Source organism: Passer montanus, unplaced genomic scaffold (assembly GCF_014805655.1).
Source record: "Passer montanus isolate IOZ18808 unplaced genomic scaffold, ASM1480565v1 scaffold1, whole genome shotgun sequence".
NCBI classification, from domain to species: domain Eukaryota; kingdom Metazoa; phylum Chordata; class Aves; order Passeriformes; family Passeridae; genus Passer; species Passer montanus.
Window position 1 is genome coordinate 19,505,875 of NW_024356504.1, and position 19,665 is coordinate 19,525,539.

Genomic DNA, 19,665 nt, shown 5'->3' on the forward strand with positions numbered 1-19,665 from the left:
TTTGCGCTGAAGCTTGCTCATCCTCTGCAAGGTCAGTAAATAGCAGTTTCCAACAAAAGAACTGTTTCTTAGGGAATAAGCCGAAAGCAGCCAATTCCTTCCTCCTGCAGCCAATGCCTCCAGCAGCCACTAAACAAAGGTGGTGCAATGAGACACCACCTTCAGTGATCATTAGCACAAACACTGGGATTGGCGAGCTGTAATACATGCAACTTGGACTGGAGAAACTAGTTGGTGTCATGAAAGGTGTAATCAGACACTACAGGAGGAGCCCAGTATCATGGGAATGTTAAGCAGCCCTTACACTTCTCTTTAGCTGGTACCAAAATTAAAAACAGCTTTCCACTTATCAGCTTCTAAAACCCAGCTCTGTTCTAGACTAAAACAACCTAAAGCAGAAGTTTTGTTGCCACTGATTTCTCAGGAGAGGGTGCTTGTCTTTTCTCAGCTGCAGAGAAGGCAGGCACACACTGTTGAATAAATAATAGCTGTCAAAAAAAAAAAAAAGAAAAAACAAACCTGCAGGGTTTGGAAAGCTATTACCCACCTGATGATTCCAGCATCTCAAGTTACTCCCAGTTAATTTATCAGAACGGGTCAGGTTCCTCATTAATTATACAAATGTTCCATTCTTTTTCAAAGGGCAATAACTGTACAGGTGATTCCAATCAGTTTTTACTGAAGAATACACAAACTGACAAACCATCTTGGCTGGGTTGCAAACACAGAAATTATTAAGAAAGCTGAATTTCTACCACCAGACAGCAGCTCCCTGTGCTATACTAAGACACCTATACTACGGTGTCTGTTGTCTCTTCCCATAGGATACACAATCCTTTATTTCCAGACCCCTGTCACCTGCAACTAGGTCACATCCTCAACCAAAACAGGCAGAGTAAGCTTAATTCAGATAAACAGCAGCATTTTACCAGGAAAATACAGGAAAAAAGTCCAGCTTTGCTATTTGAGACAAGATAAATTTTCCACAGCCAAGCAGCTTATTTTCATTATCCATTACTCATTAATCCACTACATCATAAGAAACAAGAATTCCTGACCATACTAAATTAAAGCAATTTAAACAGAAGTTTCAAAGAAGTCAAAAAATAAGATATTCAGAAGGTTGCCATCACACCTTTTTAAATAGGCTTTACTTATCTTAAAAATCTCTCCATGACATGTTCTTTCTAAGCTGTAACTTTCAACACACTAATCTCTAACTGCATGTTCTAGGCTGCTTTTCATCCACACTCTCTGCCTCTGTATTAGCTTGAATTTACCCAATAGCCTCTCTTTAACATTTCTATCAGCTGCACCTAAAATAGCCTTATTTATTGTATTTTCTGTTTATTTTTTGCTGTTAAGAGGGTATTTTTGAAAGATTTGAGCTACTACCTGTGGCTTAAGTTCAAGCAGTATTTTTAGATTCAGCCATAACAGGCAGATACCAGCTGAATAGCAGCCAGTGAATTAAAGCTTTTCCCTGCATGGTTTAAAAAATTAAAAACCATAATCCTTGTGAATGGACAAGATACCACCTTAAGACTTCTCTTCCACTGGAAAAGCATATACAAATCTGCTGTCAGCTATTTTGCATAGGCACAAGCCATTCTCCTTCCTTGTGACATCCTCCTCCCCTACAGTCTTCACCAATTTCTTTTTAAACAGTTGTCAGCACTTCCTCTCTGGCACAGTGCAAACCTCTTGATTTTCACTTCCTACATTTTTCTTCAAGAGCTGCAAATCGTTGTTGCACAAAAGCTAATAGGTGGAACTTGTTAATCTTTAAGTTTCTGATTCAGAACACACTTTGATGTGTTGGGGCAGTATTTTCAGTCTTCTGATTGTTTTCTTTTTTGTTTGGTTTTTTGGTTGTGGGTTTGTTTGGCTTTTTTGTCATCTAATAATCTACAGCAAACTGGCACTCTTACAGCATTTTTAATCCTTGGTTTTTAAGCCTGGCTCCACCAGCTGAACCAGAAGTAGCCCTCCTTATTCAAGAGGAGAAATCTAAGCTAAATGGATTTAAAAATATATAATTTTTTTAAGTTCTTGGCAATCCTTGAAAGGAACAAATGTATTACAGTGTCTCAAGAAAGGCCACAGCAGGGGGCAGAGGGAAGGCTGCAGAAAGACACATGCATTCTTTTAATGGTCTCTTTTTAACTCTGGCCCCAGTAATGCATCATCCAATCTGCTGATCCTCTCTTCTCCATCCATCTCCCCAGGATATCACTGGAAATCTTCAAGATTTGGACATGTTCAAGGAGTATTTTTAGATTCAGCCATAACAGGCAGATACCAGCTGAATAGCAGCCAGTGAATTAAAGCTTTTCCCTGCATGGTTTAAAAAATTAAAAACCTACATCGCTTGTCAAAAAAAAATTCCCAAACCAAAACTATCTTCTTAAGTTATTACAGTGGTGCTCATTGGACCCTATTTATGTTCCCAGATACAAGTCAAAAAATCACCTTAGCAGTGCATATGTGAAAATGCCAAAACAAAAATACTTCTGATGTGCATCTCCCACAGTTATGCATGAACAGTGAAAAAATTCACAGAGACTAGGAAGAGTTCTTTCAGTATAACTTCAGAGTTCAGACAAATATCTCAAGAGTTGCCATCCAGTTTTTTGTGTTTAAAATGAAATTTTGAACTGAAATACAGCAAAAAAATTAATTCAATCTATTCACATATTCTCTTTTAACGTTTTTGGTGATTTCAGAATCACAAACACTTTTTATACAGTTTTAATACTTTTGTGTAACTTTTTTTTCATCTGGGAAGCTAAATTAATTACAGTTCAGAAATAATATGCCCAGGCAAAGCAGGCACCACAAATATGAGAAGAATACGGGACAGATAAGGGGAGAGAAAATTTGTGTCCTTTGTTACATACTTACTATATCTACTGATCTGTTGTGTAAGAGAAGCATTTGAAAATCCTATAAACCTCACAAAAAGCCACAAAGTAAACACATGAAAAAAGGCACAATAAGATGCAGAAGAATTTACAAACAACCATGACCACATTCAATTCCATACACAGCACTTGAATCAGGTAGAACAATTCCACTAAGCTCTTACTTTCATAGAAGTGATCAATTGTGCAGACATGGCAACATATTTGTCTGCTGCCTGTGAATGCACATATTCCACACCCATGAGCAGCAGGGTTTGGGATGGTTTTGTTTGTTTGTTGGGGTAGTCAGTCGTTTACTAGAAGAGATTTTCTATTTTCCCCAACCTTTAAGCAATTTTCATTTACTTGCAAGTCTATTCTGGCCTCAGAATAGAACACAACACTTGTCCTTAGACCATGGTTTAGACTAAGGCAGTAACTCAAAACAAGAATACTGATATTTAAATAAGTATTTTAACAATCAGTGCAAATTTAGAGTTTTGTATTTTAATGCTTAATTGGAAATGGAAGCTACACACATGTAAGTACTAATAATAGGTATTCAGTGTGCAAAAAAAGAATTTAAAAAGCATGACATTTGGCAGAGATGTAGTGAACACTATATGCCTTAGAATCTGCAATCCCATAGAATTCCCCCTCCACTACTACAATTATACCCCAAAGGCAGCCTTCGTGCTGGGGTGCCTTATGTAGTTTATTCTGTTGTGAGATGTTGCACAACAATTAGATGTTACAGAATAAATATTTGAAAAATATATATTCAACATGCACAGAGTTCCACCCAACACAAGTTGGGGTCTGGAAAAATTCACAAGAAACCAGACAGTCAGCAGTTTGCTTTGCCCACGTGTTAGTGGAATGAGCATTTTTGCAAGGAAGGGATTTGTATCTGTTCCAGAGTTCTGCTCTCTGTGAACACCTATACCCACCTGCTGGTAAGGATCCCTTTTGCTGAGAAGCATGCTGTAACTGGAGAATATGGAAACAGTCATTTAAGCAGTTCATGGTTGCCATGGAAGTTGCTTTGAGCATCAATAGGTCTTGATCCAAGGATGTAAGGTGACCGGAGGCAGGAAGGCATTCTATGCTCCTGATCAAGTCTCTCTGCTGGCCCTCAGCCTGAGACATCATCTGTCAAACAAAACAGTCACTTATCAGGTGGTAGGAGTGTTGTGTGATACCTGTTCAGCTGTGCACACAGAGGATCAAAAATGGTTTTGGGACAATAATAAAACCACACGGTAACAGATATATATAAAATTAACTGTACTTTTTTCTCTTGATTATGAGAACTACTACTGAGTCATTAAATGCATGACCAATCTACTCACAAAAATACATGGCATTTTATTAACAAGCAAAAGAATACCAAAGTGACTTTTAAAAAAAAGGCAAAGATGAATTTGAACAAGACGCTTGGTGCAGTAGATATCACTTTCATGCCTAGTTGATAGGGATGGGGGTGAGAGGGGAATTGCAGGATTACAAATATATGAAAAATATAAAAGCTAAAATCCTAAGGCATCACCCACATGCACTCTGTGTGAGAAGTAATTAGCTCTGTGCTCTGGAATAGGATCTGCTGTCTGTGGGTATCAAGACTTTTTTCACTCCCTGCAATCAGAGGTGCAGTACTTTAACAAAGAAGACCTGTATTCCTCATTTTGGCTCAAATCATAAAGGATCTTCATTTATTCTCTGCATGGGCACCACACTGATTGTCACCATCTCAGCATTTACTTTGCAAGGAGGGAAGAAAAGCCAGCAGGATTTTCACCTTCATTCTGTGCTCAAATTGCAGCTGCCCTGTTGTCATTGTTCCCCCTGCTCTCCCTCCATGTTCCTTTTCTCCTTCACACAGAACTCCACACACCTAAACCACAGAATCTGCCCACATGAGGTACAGGGGCAAAGCACAGCAGCCATCAAGCAGCACTTTCTTCTTTATACTCACAGAGACAAAATACTACCCAATTTTGAATCACAGGGATGAAAGCAAACTTTTACACATGCTAGTCCCCTTTCTGGAGAGGAACAACAAACAGCATCCATGTAACTGGACAGCACTGCCCTGCAATCATTATATGTTCTGGTAGTGAAGGTAAATGTAAGGACAGATTGATTTAGCAGAGCAGCAGCAGAATTTCTTTTAAAAGTCTTTAAAGAAATATGCATTTAACTGCTATGGTACTAGGCAGCCTTTTCACTCCAATAATTTAATTCCTAATCCTAGCAGTATCTGACTGACTTTTTTTTTCAGTACTACTACCTGCAATCCCTTCCAGCAACTGCTTCTCAAATTTTATGCAATACTAAAGGAACGTGTATTCATCCAAGTTCATAGTATGTGATCTTTGGAACTTTTAAGGGCTTGGCTCCATAGCATTCAAAGGTGTGAATTTACAAAGCAGTGGTTCTTTAAAACTGGTGTTAATTGTGCAGAGTCAGCCTTAGTATATACCAAGAGCAACAGGGCAGAAAGCTACTAAAACATTGAGTTATAGATAGCTTTGCCTATGCAAACACATCAGCTGCTATCACAACATGTGTCTCATTTTTCTCCAGTCACAAGTGTGATAAAAGCCTTTGTGTGCAGTTTTTTTCCAACTTTGAAAAAGTGTGTTGGCTTAAAAAGAAACTCCCACAAAAACCCCACAGATTTATCAGTTGACAAATCACCACAATCCTGGTGACCTTTACTGTCAGTAATTCACCATGTGGCAGGCCCCAAGCACTTCATTCCAGGATCAGGTCAGACAATAGGACAAGCCATGCTATGCTTAGCTATGAAGTTCAAATAGGCACATCTTCCCTTTCAAAGGACACACTTTGAACAGTCTTAAGGTTTTTCTTAATTATACACTCAGCTCTGAAAAAAAATAGTTGCAGGAGAAGAACAGCACGGTGACTAAAAACTCAAAATCTTGGAAAAATACACAGGCTATTGTTTTCACTTTGCAAACACACAGACACCTGCATTTAGTGCAAGTTAGCAAAAAGATCTTCTTAAACCTCCTGCTTTGCACAGTAACCACGTCAGCATCATGACACATTCAGCCAAGAACAAGGGGCAGTTAAAGGGAAAGGGACTGCCAAGGGAGACTCAGGTACAGTGCAATTCATGGGAAAATGAAAGAAGGTCACAATGTAGTATATTCTTTGAAAGAAGTTGCTCTTCCCACAGCTTTTCAAAATTAATTTCTGTTCAAGCTGTACCATGCTCAGGGGTAACAGGCACATATCTGCCTTTCAGTATTTTAATCATATCTACAAAACAGTAGGCATTGTATCCAACAAGCATTTTAGCTTAAAAAAAGCAAGCAAACTAACATTAACATTCAAAAGCGTCAGCACTACTAAGGATTCTTCATCTGTACAAGTCTTAAGTTCTTAAGTTGATAAATAATCATGCTGTGCCACCAAACTCTGTAGCAATCAAGAGAGCATGAATAGCTTCCTGTGCTCTTTGCAGTGCCAAGAAAAGTTATTCCACTTTATTCCAATTACAGGATACAAGCCACTGCTTCAGTGCTCCAGCTCACACATACTCCTCTTTCCTCCCTGAAATTTTGTATGCCATAATGGTGTTGGAAAATTCAAAAAGTGAAAAAGCCATTTTTGAAACATTTTTATTTTCCTGAGTACCTAGCAGCACTTCACACATCTCTGCATTAGCACTATAGGAGACTTTACTGCTCTAAGAGGATAAAAACAGGATGGTAGCAATTACCCTTTTGCAAGACATCTGCAAGAACAATCTGCTGTGGAGAGAGATTCACAGACTCCAAGGTTTAAAGAGTCAGTCACCTTGTGTAAACTCCTGAATAATTAGACCTCAATAGCTGATATAAATCAAGGCACAAGGACAGCATGCCATACCAGTGAAAGTATCTGCAACACCCAGTTACTGGAGAACTTACCACAGTGCTCAGCCACATACTTTAAGGTTAATGAGGCTCACATTATACAACACTCTTCTATTCCAATTTGTCTAAATTCTATTTCTAGCTATTCACACTTCCCGGATCTTTATTCATTAAATTAAAAAGCCCTCCATTAGAAATTTATTTTTGCCAAGAAATATATTACACCACACTAATTACAGTTAACACTAAAATAATTATTAACATCAGTACCACCACTAAGTAACACAGGTTTGCAATGCATTATCTTTAGATAGGCAAGATCCACCCTGGATATATTCACAAGTTAAAATCAACCAGTACTCAGTCTGCTCTGTCAGTCAAGATGGAAAGGTAATTATTTCTGGATTTTTCTCCCCAAACACACAAAATATAGTGTAGTGAACACAGAGAGGGAAAAAAACAGGCATCTGAATTGCTCTCTGTTCAGTCACACCCATCCCTAGACAATGTGTCTAAATGAATCAGCATACCAGAAAATGGTATCAGCATTCTGAAATATCAATCATGACCAATTTCTCCTTAGTCATAAGAGATACAAGCACAGCTTAGTCAGTTCTTCTATAGCTTGACAAGGGAAGAGAAGTGTACAATGGTATCACAGTATGTGATGTTATGCCCCTTAAGGATATTCCCTTGTCACTTGTAGTGCTACAATTTGCAAAGATGTAGCATGGTTCTATCTTCAGGATACTACTCAGAGTACAAAAGTCACCAAATACACACCATGTACTTCTACAATTAGCCAGGACAAGTTACTTATCCTCACACAGCTGTGCAATAATAGCTTAGGACATGCTACTGACAATATATCTAACTAAGAACAGCAGGTTTCTCCACAACCTTACGAATAACACCACAGCTCTCTGCAAGAGAATTTAAAGCATACAAACCTCTCTAACATCTACAAGGTGATCTGGCTGCATAATGGGAACTCTTTTTCCCGTTGGCAATCTGTGATGTCCAACATTGAAGAAGGAATTTTGACTGGGTCTTCTCTGCACGCCAGGAGAGTTGGCACTTCCTTGAGATGCAAGAGAGAAGCTGCGAGATTTCAGAGGAGGGTTGTTCTAGTGAATAAACAAGCATATTGAGAAACATTTACAATTAATCCTAATAACCAGCAAATGTTCTAATGCAAAAGATACAGCATAATAGATCAATTTTTAATTTTTTATAGAGCAAGGAAAAATGGCAAAGCCCTAATAATGCATTGGTAGCAACTGCTAAATATTTTCCACTGTTTGCTTCTAGGTGTCCTCTTTTACAGTCCAATTAAGAGGAATCTGTGAAATGAGATTGATCTGTAAGTATCACTTCTCTGACTTGAAGATCAGTCCTTGATCTGCAACAGCACCAGAAAATTACTCCTAATAGATCCTGCAGGGATAGGACTGACATTTAAAAGAATGAAATTTCATTCAGAGCTATTAGTTTTACTTGTCTCTTACAACAGACCCAGCTAAAAGATGCTGATTGTAACTTAAAATCAAGACTTTATTCAGGTATCAGAACAGGTGTTATGGCAATCAGGAGGTTCTATAAAATACACTATACACATCCCCATCACATGGTTAGCAAATGGAAACAACAGTTCCCAGATACAGCGGTGAGGACTTTTTTCTCAAACAAGGGAATTAACCCTAAATTTATCTGTGGGCTGCCGAGTGGCTTTTAGAAAAAATTTTAAAAAAACATTAAAAAAAAGTAACATTCCCAAAATGGAAGGGCTTCAATAACACTGAAGTTGTATTTGCAACTGCTTCTACCACCAGGCAGGTTTTTGCCCATGGGAGCACCAGTCATACCTTTCCAATAGCTTCTGTGTGATGCTGGGTGCATATCTGTAGCCTGCTAACCCAGTGCTGCCGCTCTTTAGCATCTGTAGCTAATAAAAGCAAACCAAAAGGATTCTGTTAAATCAAGACATTTCAAAGTATGGGCAAAAACAACTGCTTCATTCTTAAAAATCACAAGACTAACAGTGCAAAGTAACTATAACGTTAAGTTCAACATAAATAGTATATACTTTCTTTTTTCTTTATGCTATTTTTCAGTGTTATGAAATAAATTAAAAAACATCAACAAACCATAACTGCCCTTACAAATATTGTAATCTAACAACATGAAACATTTTCCTGCAATAAGAGTAAGGTACTCCAAATTAGAAAATTACAGCAAACCCTCAAGGGAAGAAATACTCAAAGTTATCAGCCTAGATTTCTGCAGCCTACAAAATCAGAGAATGGGCTTTTATAACCACCATAAGGTGACTAACAAACTGAATAATTAAATTCTCTGTGAGCATCACCACAGTATTGCCACTTACAATGATTTAGAAAACTTTGAATCAGCACAATTGAAGGACAATATACATGAAGATTAAACCCCACTCTACACATATGAAGTCTTCTGAAGGTCTTCAAACCCAAACATTATGGACCATATCCATAAATACAGACCATTTCTACCTGAACAGTGGGATGGAAGTCTTGCACATAATTTTCATGGCAGCACTTTTCCAACCAGGTTCTCTCTCTTTGGCCTTGCAGCCCCAGGTGAGAGCCAGGACTGTCCTCTAGTGGAAGGATGCCCTGCCCAAGCATCCAGGTCCTACCTCTTAGTTTATACTGCTCCCCACTGGCTGCATTGACTGTGAAGGTGTGAGAGTCCTCATCACTGGGTGAAATGACAGCTCCAGCCAGCTGCAGGGTACCTCTGGGCTTCAGATGTCTAGACTGCTCATTCACAAAGTACTCCAGCAGGCCAGCATCATTGTTTAACACAAAATACCTGCAGGGATAACAAAGCAAATACACTAAATAAAACCAGCTTTTTTTTTTTTGTACAGGTGGTGGTACTGGGAGAAGTCAATATTCTCATTACAAGTTTGCACAGCTGGGATTGGGACTAAAAGACTTGTGCCAGGAAAACCCTAAACATGTGAATTATGTCCCCAAGATGGCACAGAAATTGATTTCTTGGTATTTTTTTTTCTTAGAGTGCAGGGATTGCACAACAGAACAATGTGCCCACAGAAGAATATTATCACAAGATTTTGGGAATCAAAAATTATATCCTGAATCATTAGGGCTTAATAAATCCTTAAACTACATACATTAAAAGTAAAACAGCCCCAGATACAAAGGAGCTGGGATGCAAAATCATGAAAGTGAAGCAATTCCAGATTTTTTTTTTTTTTAATGGAACTGGACATTATGCTTCAACTTTCACTTGAGTTTAATGCTGAGTATATTGACATGAGTCACTCCATGCCAGGGCAGCACAGGTGGCACAGTGTGGTACACTAAGGACTTGTCTCTCCAACATTAATTTGGTTGCACTGTGCTGCTTTAGGAACAGCATTAAACCTGACTAGAGAATTTCACCTGACACAGTAAAAGACTTGTGCCAGGAAAACCCTAAACATGTGAATTATGTCCCCAAGATGGCACAGAAATTGATTTCTTGGTATTTTTTTTTCTTAGAGTGCAGGGATTGCACAACAGAACAATGTGCCCACAGAAGAATATTATCACAAGATTTTGGGAATCAAAAATTATATCCTGAATCATTAGGGCTTAATAAATCCTTAAACTACATACATTAAAAGTAAAACAGCCCCAGATACAAAGGAGCTGGGATGCAAAATCATGAAAGTGAAGCAATTCCATTTTTTTTTTTTTAATGGAACTGGACATTGTGCTTCAACTTTCACTTGAGTTTAATGCTGAGTATATTGACATGAGTCACTCCATGCCAGGGCAGCACAGGTGGCACAGTGTGGTACACTAAGGACTTGTCTCTCCAACATTAATTTGGTTGCACTGTGCTGCTTTAGGAACAGCATTAAACCTGACTAGAGAATTTCACCTGACACAGAAAATCAAGTTGTTCCAGGGGAAAAGACACCCTGGGGAAAGGGAAAAGTCTGTTTGAGTTTGAATTTATAGTAATGAAGTCTTATTTTTTTTAAGTGATAGGATAATTTGGCACAAAGGTAAAGACTCAACAGAAAACACAAAGACAATATTTTTTAATGGAAAAGGAGAAAAAACCTAATGCTTTTTACACACACAAACATAGTTATGAGTCACTAAATTAGTTAACTGCTTTATATTGCCTATGCCTTTTTTATATTAATGCCTTAATACAAATATTATTTATCTACACATTAGCTTAATCTATATTGTTAAAAGCGTAGGATTCTTGCATGAAGTTTGCCTACTAGAAATAGGGAAATCTAGGTGTTATTAAAAAACTCTGAAACATGTTCATTTGGATGCTGCAGACACCAACATCACTAAAAAGCAATAAAACACTTACCGATATTGCCAGCCAGTGACAAGATTGGTGTATTTCATTAAGTAGCCACAAATATTTTCCATGTGATCACTATAAAAAGAGAGAGAAAAGCCATCAGACAATACCAAACGTATTTTAGATCCTTCTGACCATCTTTATTCTCAAGAGATGAATTTTATGTTCATTTTTAGAATGGCACTATCAATTTAATAACGTTACACTTTAAAGATTTTCCAGCCTTGTTCCAAAAATAGTTTCTTATGGCAATTTAACCAGACTTACTGAATTTCAAATAATTTCAGACCATAAGTAGCTGCATCAATTCAATAGGCACTTCTAGACCCATTTTTACAAGTTTCAGGTAATTAAAAGACTTTGTGTCCATGCTGCTTCTGGTTCCTGCTCTCTCTTCAATACAAATTTTGTACTTTTGGGCTCCTGAACAAATAAACTACCTTTCAGTAGTTTATTAACAGACCCCTGGATTGCAGCCACCAACCTAAACAGTCTGTAGCTACTCCTACATCAGTCTGGTGTTTTTAATTCCTTGTGTCCAGCACCCTTCCCCTACACAGTCATGCTCCCAAACAGATGTTCTACACAACACAACATGCAGGTGCAGGTCACATCAACATATTCTGAGACCTAAACCAGAAGCCAAAACATCTCCTCTGGCCTGACAGGAAAATCCAGTAGTTTCTCCTTTAAAGATTTGACTTGCAACACCCACCAAAAATGAGAATCCACCAAAGGCACTTGGCATGGAGACTTAATATCACTATATGCAAAAATACATTGCCATTTCTGAAAATCAATTGCCCTAAATAAGGCTTAAAAGTACCTTGGCTACAAATTACTCACTTTAAGACCACAGTTTAAAGACCCACTTTATGCTGTATGTTCCCATAAACCTAGAAATGCCATCTCAATGCCCTCACCTCACCATAGGTGAGGGCATAACCTCACACTGAGGAACACACTCTTGGCAATTCAGATCCAACATGAGAAGAAAGTTCCTATTATTACAAAGAAGAATTGAAACAATGACCCAAATATCAGACACTATTTGCTTCTCCAAAAGAAATTTGTTTCTTATTTAAATTTTAAATTAAAATTTCTGTAGGCTGTAGTAGGTTGAAGATTAAATGAAATTATTCAGAGTCCATTGGAGGAGCAGCAATCTCTCTTGGCTGTTAAATGGACAAAGTAGCCCCACGTCAGCAAAAGGGGAAAAGGGGGAAAAACAGGACTATAAGAACCAAGGGATCATCTCCCTTAGTGGGTCTGGGTTGCAAAGATAATTGGGCTAAGTACTGGGCTAAATTCTAAGTAACAGCTGAAGCTGCTGTCTACACCTCATTTATAGACAGCAGACTAATGACAGTTTGATAAATATAACATGTCACACTGTTTCATCTAAAAGAAAACCATTTAGGGTGACACTAATGAAAACAGCCACAGAGTAAATCACTGCCATTCAGTGATATAACACAAGCCAAGAGATACAAGAAAGTACATTTTTTGAAGGAAAAAAAAACCAAGCTGCTGATTTTAAATGCTACTTTTAAAAGCAAAAATATGTGTCCTAGCTATTACAGCAGCAACCAGTATTGCAGTAATATCCTGCAATGGAGAGCAGCCAGCAGGACTATCTAGGAATTTAATTTCTAATAGCTCATTAAGTGGTACTACAGATAAAAATAAAACCAAGGAGAGCAGAGGGTGTTGTATATTTTAAATGTACAGAGAAGCTAAAGGAGACATAATCAAACTCATCCTCTGCAGACGCCTCTCATTTGTTATTATTGGCATACAAGGGAAGTACAGTTTAGACTTGCTCACTGTCTTAATTTAGCTGAAAATTATGAGATTGCATAGTCATAAAAATGCATGAGCTTGGGTTTTACTCATCTGAAAATTGTCCCTAGTCACAGCTAATTGTTCTTCAGCTCCAGTGAATGCAAGCTACACCCTTGCTTTTCAGTGAGACACTGCACATAGCCCTGCACATTTGGGCTACAGCCACTGCTCCCCCACTAACTTATGTGCCCAAATCACAGGTTCTTTAACAGAACCCAAGAAAAAAATCAGAAAGGTAACTTCAGACTGCAGAGAATGCAGCAGGACTGTATGTATGACCTATGGAAGTCCATTCATCTGACAAGGGGAAATTAAATAGCCTTTGATTAAAATCATTTGACCTCTGGGGTTTTTCTTGGGTGTGACAGATAAAATAGCTGATTTTGTCATGCAGAAAAATGCACTGTAGAAGGGAGTGAAGCTCTTCTGGTGATGTAGTTCCACACCAAATTACCATCACATTTTCCCATCATCTGCATGCTCCTTTCCACTTGAATTTTCACTTTGTCTGGACCCAAACATCTCCAAATGCCTCCTCTTCAATAATTTATATCTCTAACCTCATCAGTCCTGGAGGGTTCAGCTGAAAGGCTTTGGAAACACTGCCCCATGGAAGTCTGAGAAAGTGACTGAGAACTAATATTTCAACATTTGAACAAAGGCTTATTTTTAAATAAGTGAAAATTATATACACTAAAGAACTCTAAACCCACTCTGCAAACTGCAATTCACAAAGAAGTAAACTCTATAACTATACATAAACTGATGACAGAACCACAGTTAACTTCCTAATCTTCTTCTGCATGTATGAATACATAAAAATATTCTCAGTATTATTTATGAACAAGGCCAGGGATTGTAACTAAAGCATTTCTTCAAAAATTTTAAGATTAGTGCTTCCACAGCAAGAGTTAAACCAAGATATGTATTGTTGCTAAAGCAGTGATGTAAGGCAGTTAACATTAAAAAAAAATACAAAAACACACCCAACCCAAAGAAAACCAAGTAACATTTCACTAGTATGGAACTGACACCCAGGCTCTACAGGGCACTACAGAAAGCTTGTAAAATGGCAGACTTTGAGAACAAGAGGTTGAGGTTCAAGCACTGGCTCTGCTCACAGATAACCACAGTTCATAAAATATGAGTAAGCCCCTACTGTTGTTTCATTGGAAACAGTGCTGGCAAAACCTGTTCCAAAGTCACCAGTCTATTTCAAAAGCCTCCAAAACTTCCAACATAGGAGTTTTTGACTTCTAGAAAACAGATTTCAAAAGTGGTTTTAACACAAAACACTGAACAACAAGACTGACAGTGAGGGCTGGCTCCCTTGGGATCTCTCCTGATTTTCAGAACCCCTTTGCAGTCACAGTGCTGCCTACATGCACGTACCTGTGCCTATGGTTTGCTGCTATTTAAATTGCTCACCACAGCCTCAGATTGTCAGAGGAATAGCAACAGCTCAGCACCATGAGTCAACAATCCCTAAAGGCCCTATTTCTGTTGAAATTCACGTCCTGTCAAAGAAAGGAAATGTTGCAACAGACGGATCGCAGTGCTGAGGACATGAAAAAAAATTATTTTAACTTTTGCTGGACTACTTTAAGTGAGGGTATTATACAAATCACAATCTAGAAAAAAGTCATGCAGAACACATTGATACAACATCTGAGCTCTTGCCCAGCAACATCTACCACCTCCCAAAACCTGGGTTTTTTTCCCAAAGGTTGAACACCACTGAATTTGACTGTCCATTTATGACAATGTTTTGATTTATAAATACTGTGAGATGGACTGAAACGGTCCATGTAAGCAAATAACAGATGTCTGTGAACAATTACACATCAGTTCATATTCTTCCCACAAAATTATCCCTCCCTTACATCAAAGGTGTTTACCACAAGCCAGATTTCTACATATCTACATGCTACTAAAAAAAATAATAGGAATAAAAGATTCACAAAGGATCGCTGTTAGCTTATTTATCCTTCTCTGGTTTTACTTGTCCTTTCCTAAGTTGCAGCAGCTGTCAGTGCCTTGCAGGGTGGTCTCCTGTCCCAGGGAAGAAAGAGGACAGTGACAATGAGGCCAAATTCCCCTGTATCCTGTTTACATGCAGCACCCGAGCTTTGCACGCAGATACTGAGGAACAGGAGTCCCACAATGACGTCTTTCAGGAGCTTCTGCCAAGACACCCAGGCTCACACCTGAGCCAACATTTTCTCTGAGAAGCAGCAAAAGGCTTTGCCAACCATTTTCCATACCCCTCCTGGGTAGGTTTCCATGAAAGCCCCACAGAAAAAAAAAACCTAGCAGTGGCACCAAAATGACACCCATCAGGAAAGCAGTTAAAGAACAGTTCCAAGACTGCCCTTCAGATGATTTTAATTTTGCTGGGACCCAGACAGCACCACGTGGGATGCTGTGAGCAGCCAAGTCTCTGCAGACCCAGCAGCTGTCTGAAGAGCAAACACAGCGGCCAAAGGCTTCCCCACTGACTTGCGTAAGGCCTGACTTCAGGCAGCAGCTGAGTATGTGTGGACTTGCTGCCAGCAGGAAGGATGGCCAGGAGTCTGGAGCCCATGAAGATGTCAGGGAGGGCTCCTGAAGGAGGATCCAGCCTCCAGAGCTGCCACGACCACTACTGTGACATAGTGCCTTTGATCCATAGTACCTTTGGATCCTGGCCAAGGGAAGATGCTCCTTTCTACTGAGCTCACAGCAAGATGCAAACTGCTGGTGAAAGAGACTGTCTTCATATTAAAAAATGGCAAAGCATGAAAAAAAAGGAAATAAAGAAATGAGGCTTGTAACAGTGCAAACCAATGAGTGATTTCAACTATACAGTTTGGAAAAAGCAGTGACCATTTTCACTGAACTTGTTCATTGCTGCTCACAGGTTTACTGTTGGCAATGGCTTGCTTTCTCCTCACTGGGCACTGCAAAGTGCTTATCTACAGTGCACTGCTTCCCCTTTTCCTTACACAGAGGTGTAGGCAGTGGAGAAGAGAATGGTGAAAAAAAATCCCAACGGCTATGTCAGCATTGTACACTTTGGGCATATCTTCTGCAACTGCAAGAAACCACCACCAAGTTCAGCACACTCCAGTTCCACAGCTCTGTGGTGCAGGAGCACATTCCCCAGTAAACCCAACAAGGAAAGGCAAAGTATCAATTACCTCTGCTTTTCCAGCTTTTGGACTAGCCTTGCTGTGCAACTCACCAGCAGTGCTTTATAGTCAGCTGTGAAGTGGCAGCAGAGCTCCTGCTCTTCAGCTCGTGTCCTTGACTACTCAATTATAAATTTAGAAACCAAAAACAAGTGCAAGGAAAAGAGGTCCAACGCCATGACAAGAACATCAACAGCAGACCCTGAGGATACTTCAGAACACCACTTGGCTCCAAGTATGCAGCAACACACACCCCCTCACCTCATTAGATACAAAAACTTCTCTTCACATGCACTCCTGTAAATCCTTGGGAGTACAGACAAGCATTGGAAGAGCAGCAAGGGATTTCCACAAAGAAAACGTGTGGCAGAGCCAAAATGAGCCATCAGTTGTCCTTGATTCCAGCATAATGCAGCCCAGCCTCCCCACCCTTGGGGTGAGGGGCTCTTCCATAGCCCACCCTCCCCAGCCCTTGCTCTCAACACAGCAGCTGTTCTGGCACCTCAAATTCTATCAATACTAGCTCTCAAGGAGAATGACAAATCAAGGTAATGGGTTTCTTTAAAACCATCTTAACTAAATTTGTATTCCAGTCTCCTCTTCTCAGCATTAATGGCACACGTTAATTACATACAAATGAAACTACTATAACACTTTTGCAGTGTAGCAAGTAGAAGAGAGACAATATTTAATAAGTAGCAAAACTCACATAATGCCTATAAAACTGATTGTTTAACTACTTTATAATTTACAGAGCTCTCTATCTCTCACAATACATCTGCCTAGAAAAAACTGCAGTGACATTCAGCTCAGCAATCTGTCTCACACACAGGTGAACACCTCAAGTCAGCAAGAACTCCACTTATGGACGATTTATTTGTGGATTTGCATCAGCAGAACAGAACTGAAGCTGCACCTAAGAGTCAGTAGCCAACCCAGCAGATTTTTCTGCAATGGTATCAGTGGAAAACAAACTGTAGATTTAGCAAATATCATTTTAGAGCTGCAGCATACAAAAAAAAAGGACCTCAAAAGGTCTGAACTCTCCCCCTAATGCCTCTGGAGAGGCTGCCTGCAGCTTTGCTACCATTTATGTTGCCAGTTTACACCAGCACACCATAATGCACAGTTTCACACAACACTGTTAACAAAACCCAAAACTATCTCAAAATCTAGCTTCAGAAAGCTCAAGCAGTCAAATTAAAGCTGCTCTGCCCAATGAACAATACTGATATAATATATACAAGGCAAACACTGATGGATGAGGACCTTTGCAGTTTTGGACAGTCTGATGCCTATGATACCTGGGAAAGCAGTGGATCCTGGTAAACACTATCCACAGAGACTGGTGGAGCAAACCTCTGTATTGCTCAGTTATTCTTTGGCACAGTCCAACATGGTTCAGCTTACTGCACATTCCATCCCAAGGCATTCTGCTCTCTTCAAATCTAGTAGTTCTTATTCTACCAGAAATACCTTGCAGTTTTGAGATTTGAGTATTTATGATTATGTATTTTTAAAATATTCTATTAACAATTACACATTGCCATTCTGGACTCTGCAGCAATAAAACACTGAAATGGAAGGTAAATACACTCATCAGGTACCTCAGATGAGCCTCTTGCTTTGTAATTACTTTAGAAATATTTGCAACATTTCAGGTTAAATACTGAGGATCATTATTATCACCTTTCAAGTACAGAAGAGCATACTTAAATAACCTATTGTCAATTGATGTTATCTAAATATTCATAAATATGAGCAAAAGCCTGTGTGGACAACCAGACTCAAGAAGCAATGGCCAGTAGTTTAAAGTCTAGCTGGCAAAAAAAATTAAATGTGGTGTAATTCAGCAGCACTGAATGACATCTTTTAGCTCTGAAGCAGGAGGATTAGAGATTTCCCAGAGGCCCATGTCAATCCAAATTATTCTATAAATCTTGAACACAGAGAAATTAAGCAAAAGTACTCTTACATTAAAACTGAGGTGTAAGACACCAAGAAGATTTAAACTCTAAATAAAAAAGAATACACATTAACCATCTATGACTATGACCATGACCATACATAAAGAGAGCAGGGCTACTGTCTTGTTTGGTGCTTGAAGGGAACGGTGATTCCCAGACAAGGAATTATTCAAAAGTGCTCCTGTTCATTATGCAATGAGTATGAGGTACTATTCATTTGGCACTCGTGCTGTAATAATGAGTTCCCTCATGGTTTTCTTGTGCTTGCTATGGACATTTATGAAGGAGTTGTGCACTGAAGAGTAAGAGGACAAAAACATTATCATTCCATTTGGATATGGGGAACTGAGGCACAATGAATTTTCTGCCTAATTTTGAGACAGATGCAGTCAAATTTTTATTTTATTTTATTCATACATTCAAATCTTGGGTTCTGCTGATTTCAGCTGCAACTGTGATCCTGCAAAAGTTTTGCAAAATCAGAGCCAACTATTCCAAAAACAGTCCTCCAAGAAAAAGAGGAACACAGTTAGTGATCACTGGGGAAAACCAGTTTGAATAATATATGACTATTACCACAAAGGAAGTCAGAGCCAGGGTCAGAAACCAGCTCCTTTATACAGCATCCTGCAGTTCTGCCCAGCAGATCTCTTGCTTTCTGATACATCAACATGCAATGAAAGTAACCAACTTTCTCAGTGCAAAATAGGCTCTTTTGGAAACTAATTTGAAAATACCTAAACATTAACCAAGACCTCAAAGATCTCCAGCCTCCTTGAAAACTCTGGAATTCACAACTGAAAACAAAAAGGAAAAAATGCCTACCCACAGCAAAAAGCTCCAAAGCAGACTGTGAAATACAAGATTGGCAGCTTAAAACACACACAAAGGAACAGCATTTCTCCTACCCAGCTTCAGCCTGCCCTCCCCTCCCATTTCAGCATTAAACACAGAGGAGAGAAAATCTGAAAAGGTACAAGCCTTAAAAGCAGAGTAAGAAGAAAGTTGTCTGGCAGCATTGCCAGGGGACAGCGATCCCCTACAAGAATTCACCAGTGCTGGCAGGTGATCAGAGGGCACGTCAAGGCAAGGCCTGTAAGTAAACAGGGGTCACTGCACTTTGCCTTAATTTTCACAGTACAATGAGTACAGCACAGGAACCTTCCCAGGATAAAGTAACAGCAGCAGCTGCTGCTTTCTGCTTCTGCATTAAGCAATGTGATCAGGTCAGGCACATGCAGTTTGTTTTCCATCATCTCTCTGGGGAGAGAATGCGTGTGGCACAGCAGGATGTTAATGTTGCACTACAGTTAATTAACTGTCTGCTACATAATTGCATTAGAAAAGGTGAAGTTGAAAAATATTCTTTGCACTTAGCGAAGGATAGACATTTGTAACAGTCATTAACCTCTGCAGAAATCTATTTCATGGACAGCAGAAATTATTTGTCATTTAGACACTACACAAAAATTGGCGCTTCTTCATTTTACTTGAATTTGAACTCAAAGTGAACATC

General features: G+C 39.1%; 1 protein-coding gene across 4 annotated transcripts in view; it reads right to left on the reverse strand.

The window, feature by feature from the left end:
* Positions 1–19,665, reverse strand: part of OSBPL11 (oxysterol binding protein like 11) — a 39,575-nt gene that overhangs the window by 13,061 nt on the left and 6,849 nt on the right. For 2 of the 4 annotated variants that reach the window (XM_039701500.1, XM_039701319.1), the window contains exons 2-6: positions 11,174–11,242; positions 9,465–9,640; positions 8,656–8,735; positions 7,741–7,917; positions 3,854–4,055 (exon numbers count right to left, since the gene is read on the reverse strand). In XM_039701500.1, the coding sequence (XP_039557434.1) occupies positions 3,854–4,055; positions 7,741–7,917; positions 8,656–8,735; positions 9,465–9,640; positions 11,174–11,235 (697 nt within the window). In that variant the 5' untranslated portion in view covers positions 11,236–11,242. Of the gene's footprint in view, positions 1–3,853; positions 4,056–7,740; positions 7,918–8,655; positions 8,736–9,464; positions 9,641–11,173; positions 11,243–18,974; positions 19,064–19,665 lie in introns of those variants that run through there. The other 2 variants (XM_039701409.1, XM_039701587.1) reach the window with 2 other exon arrangements.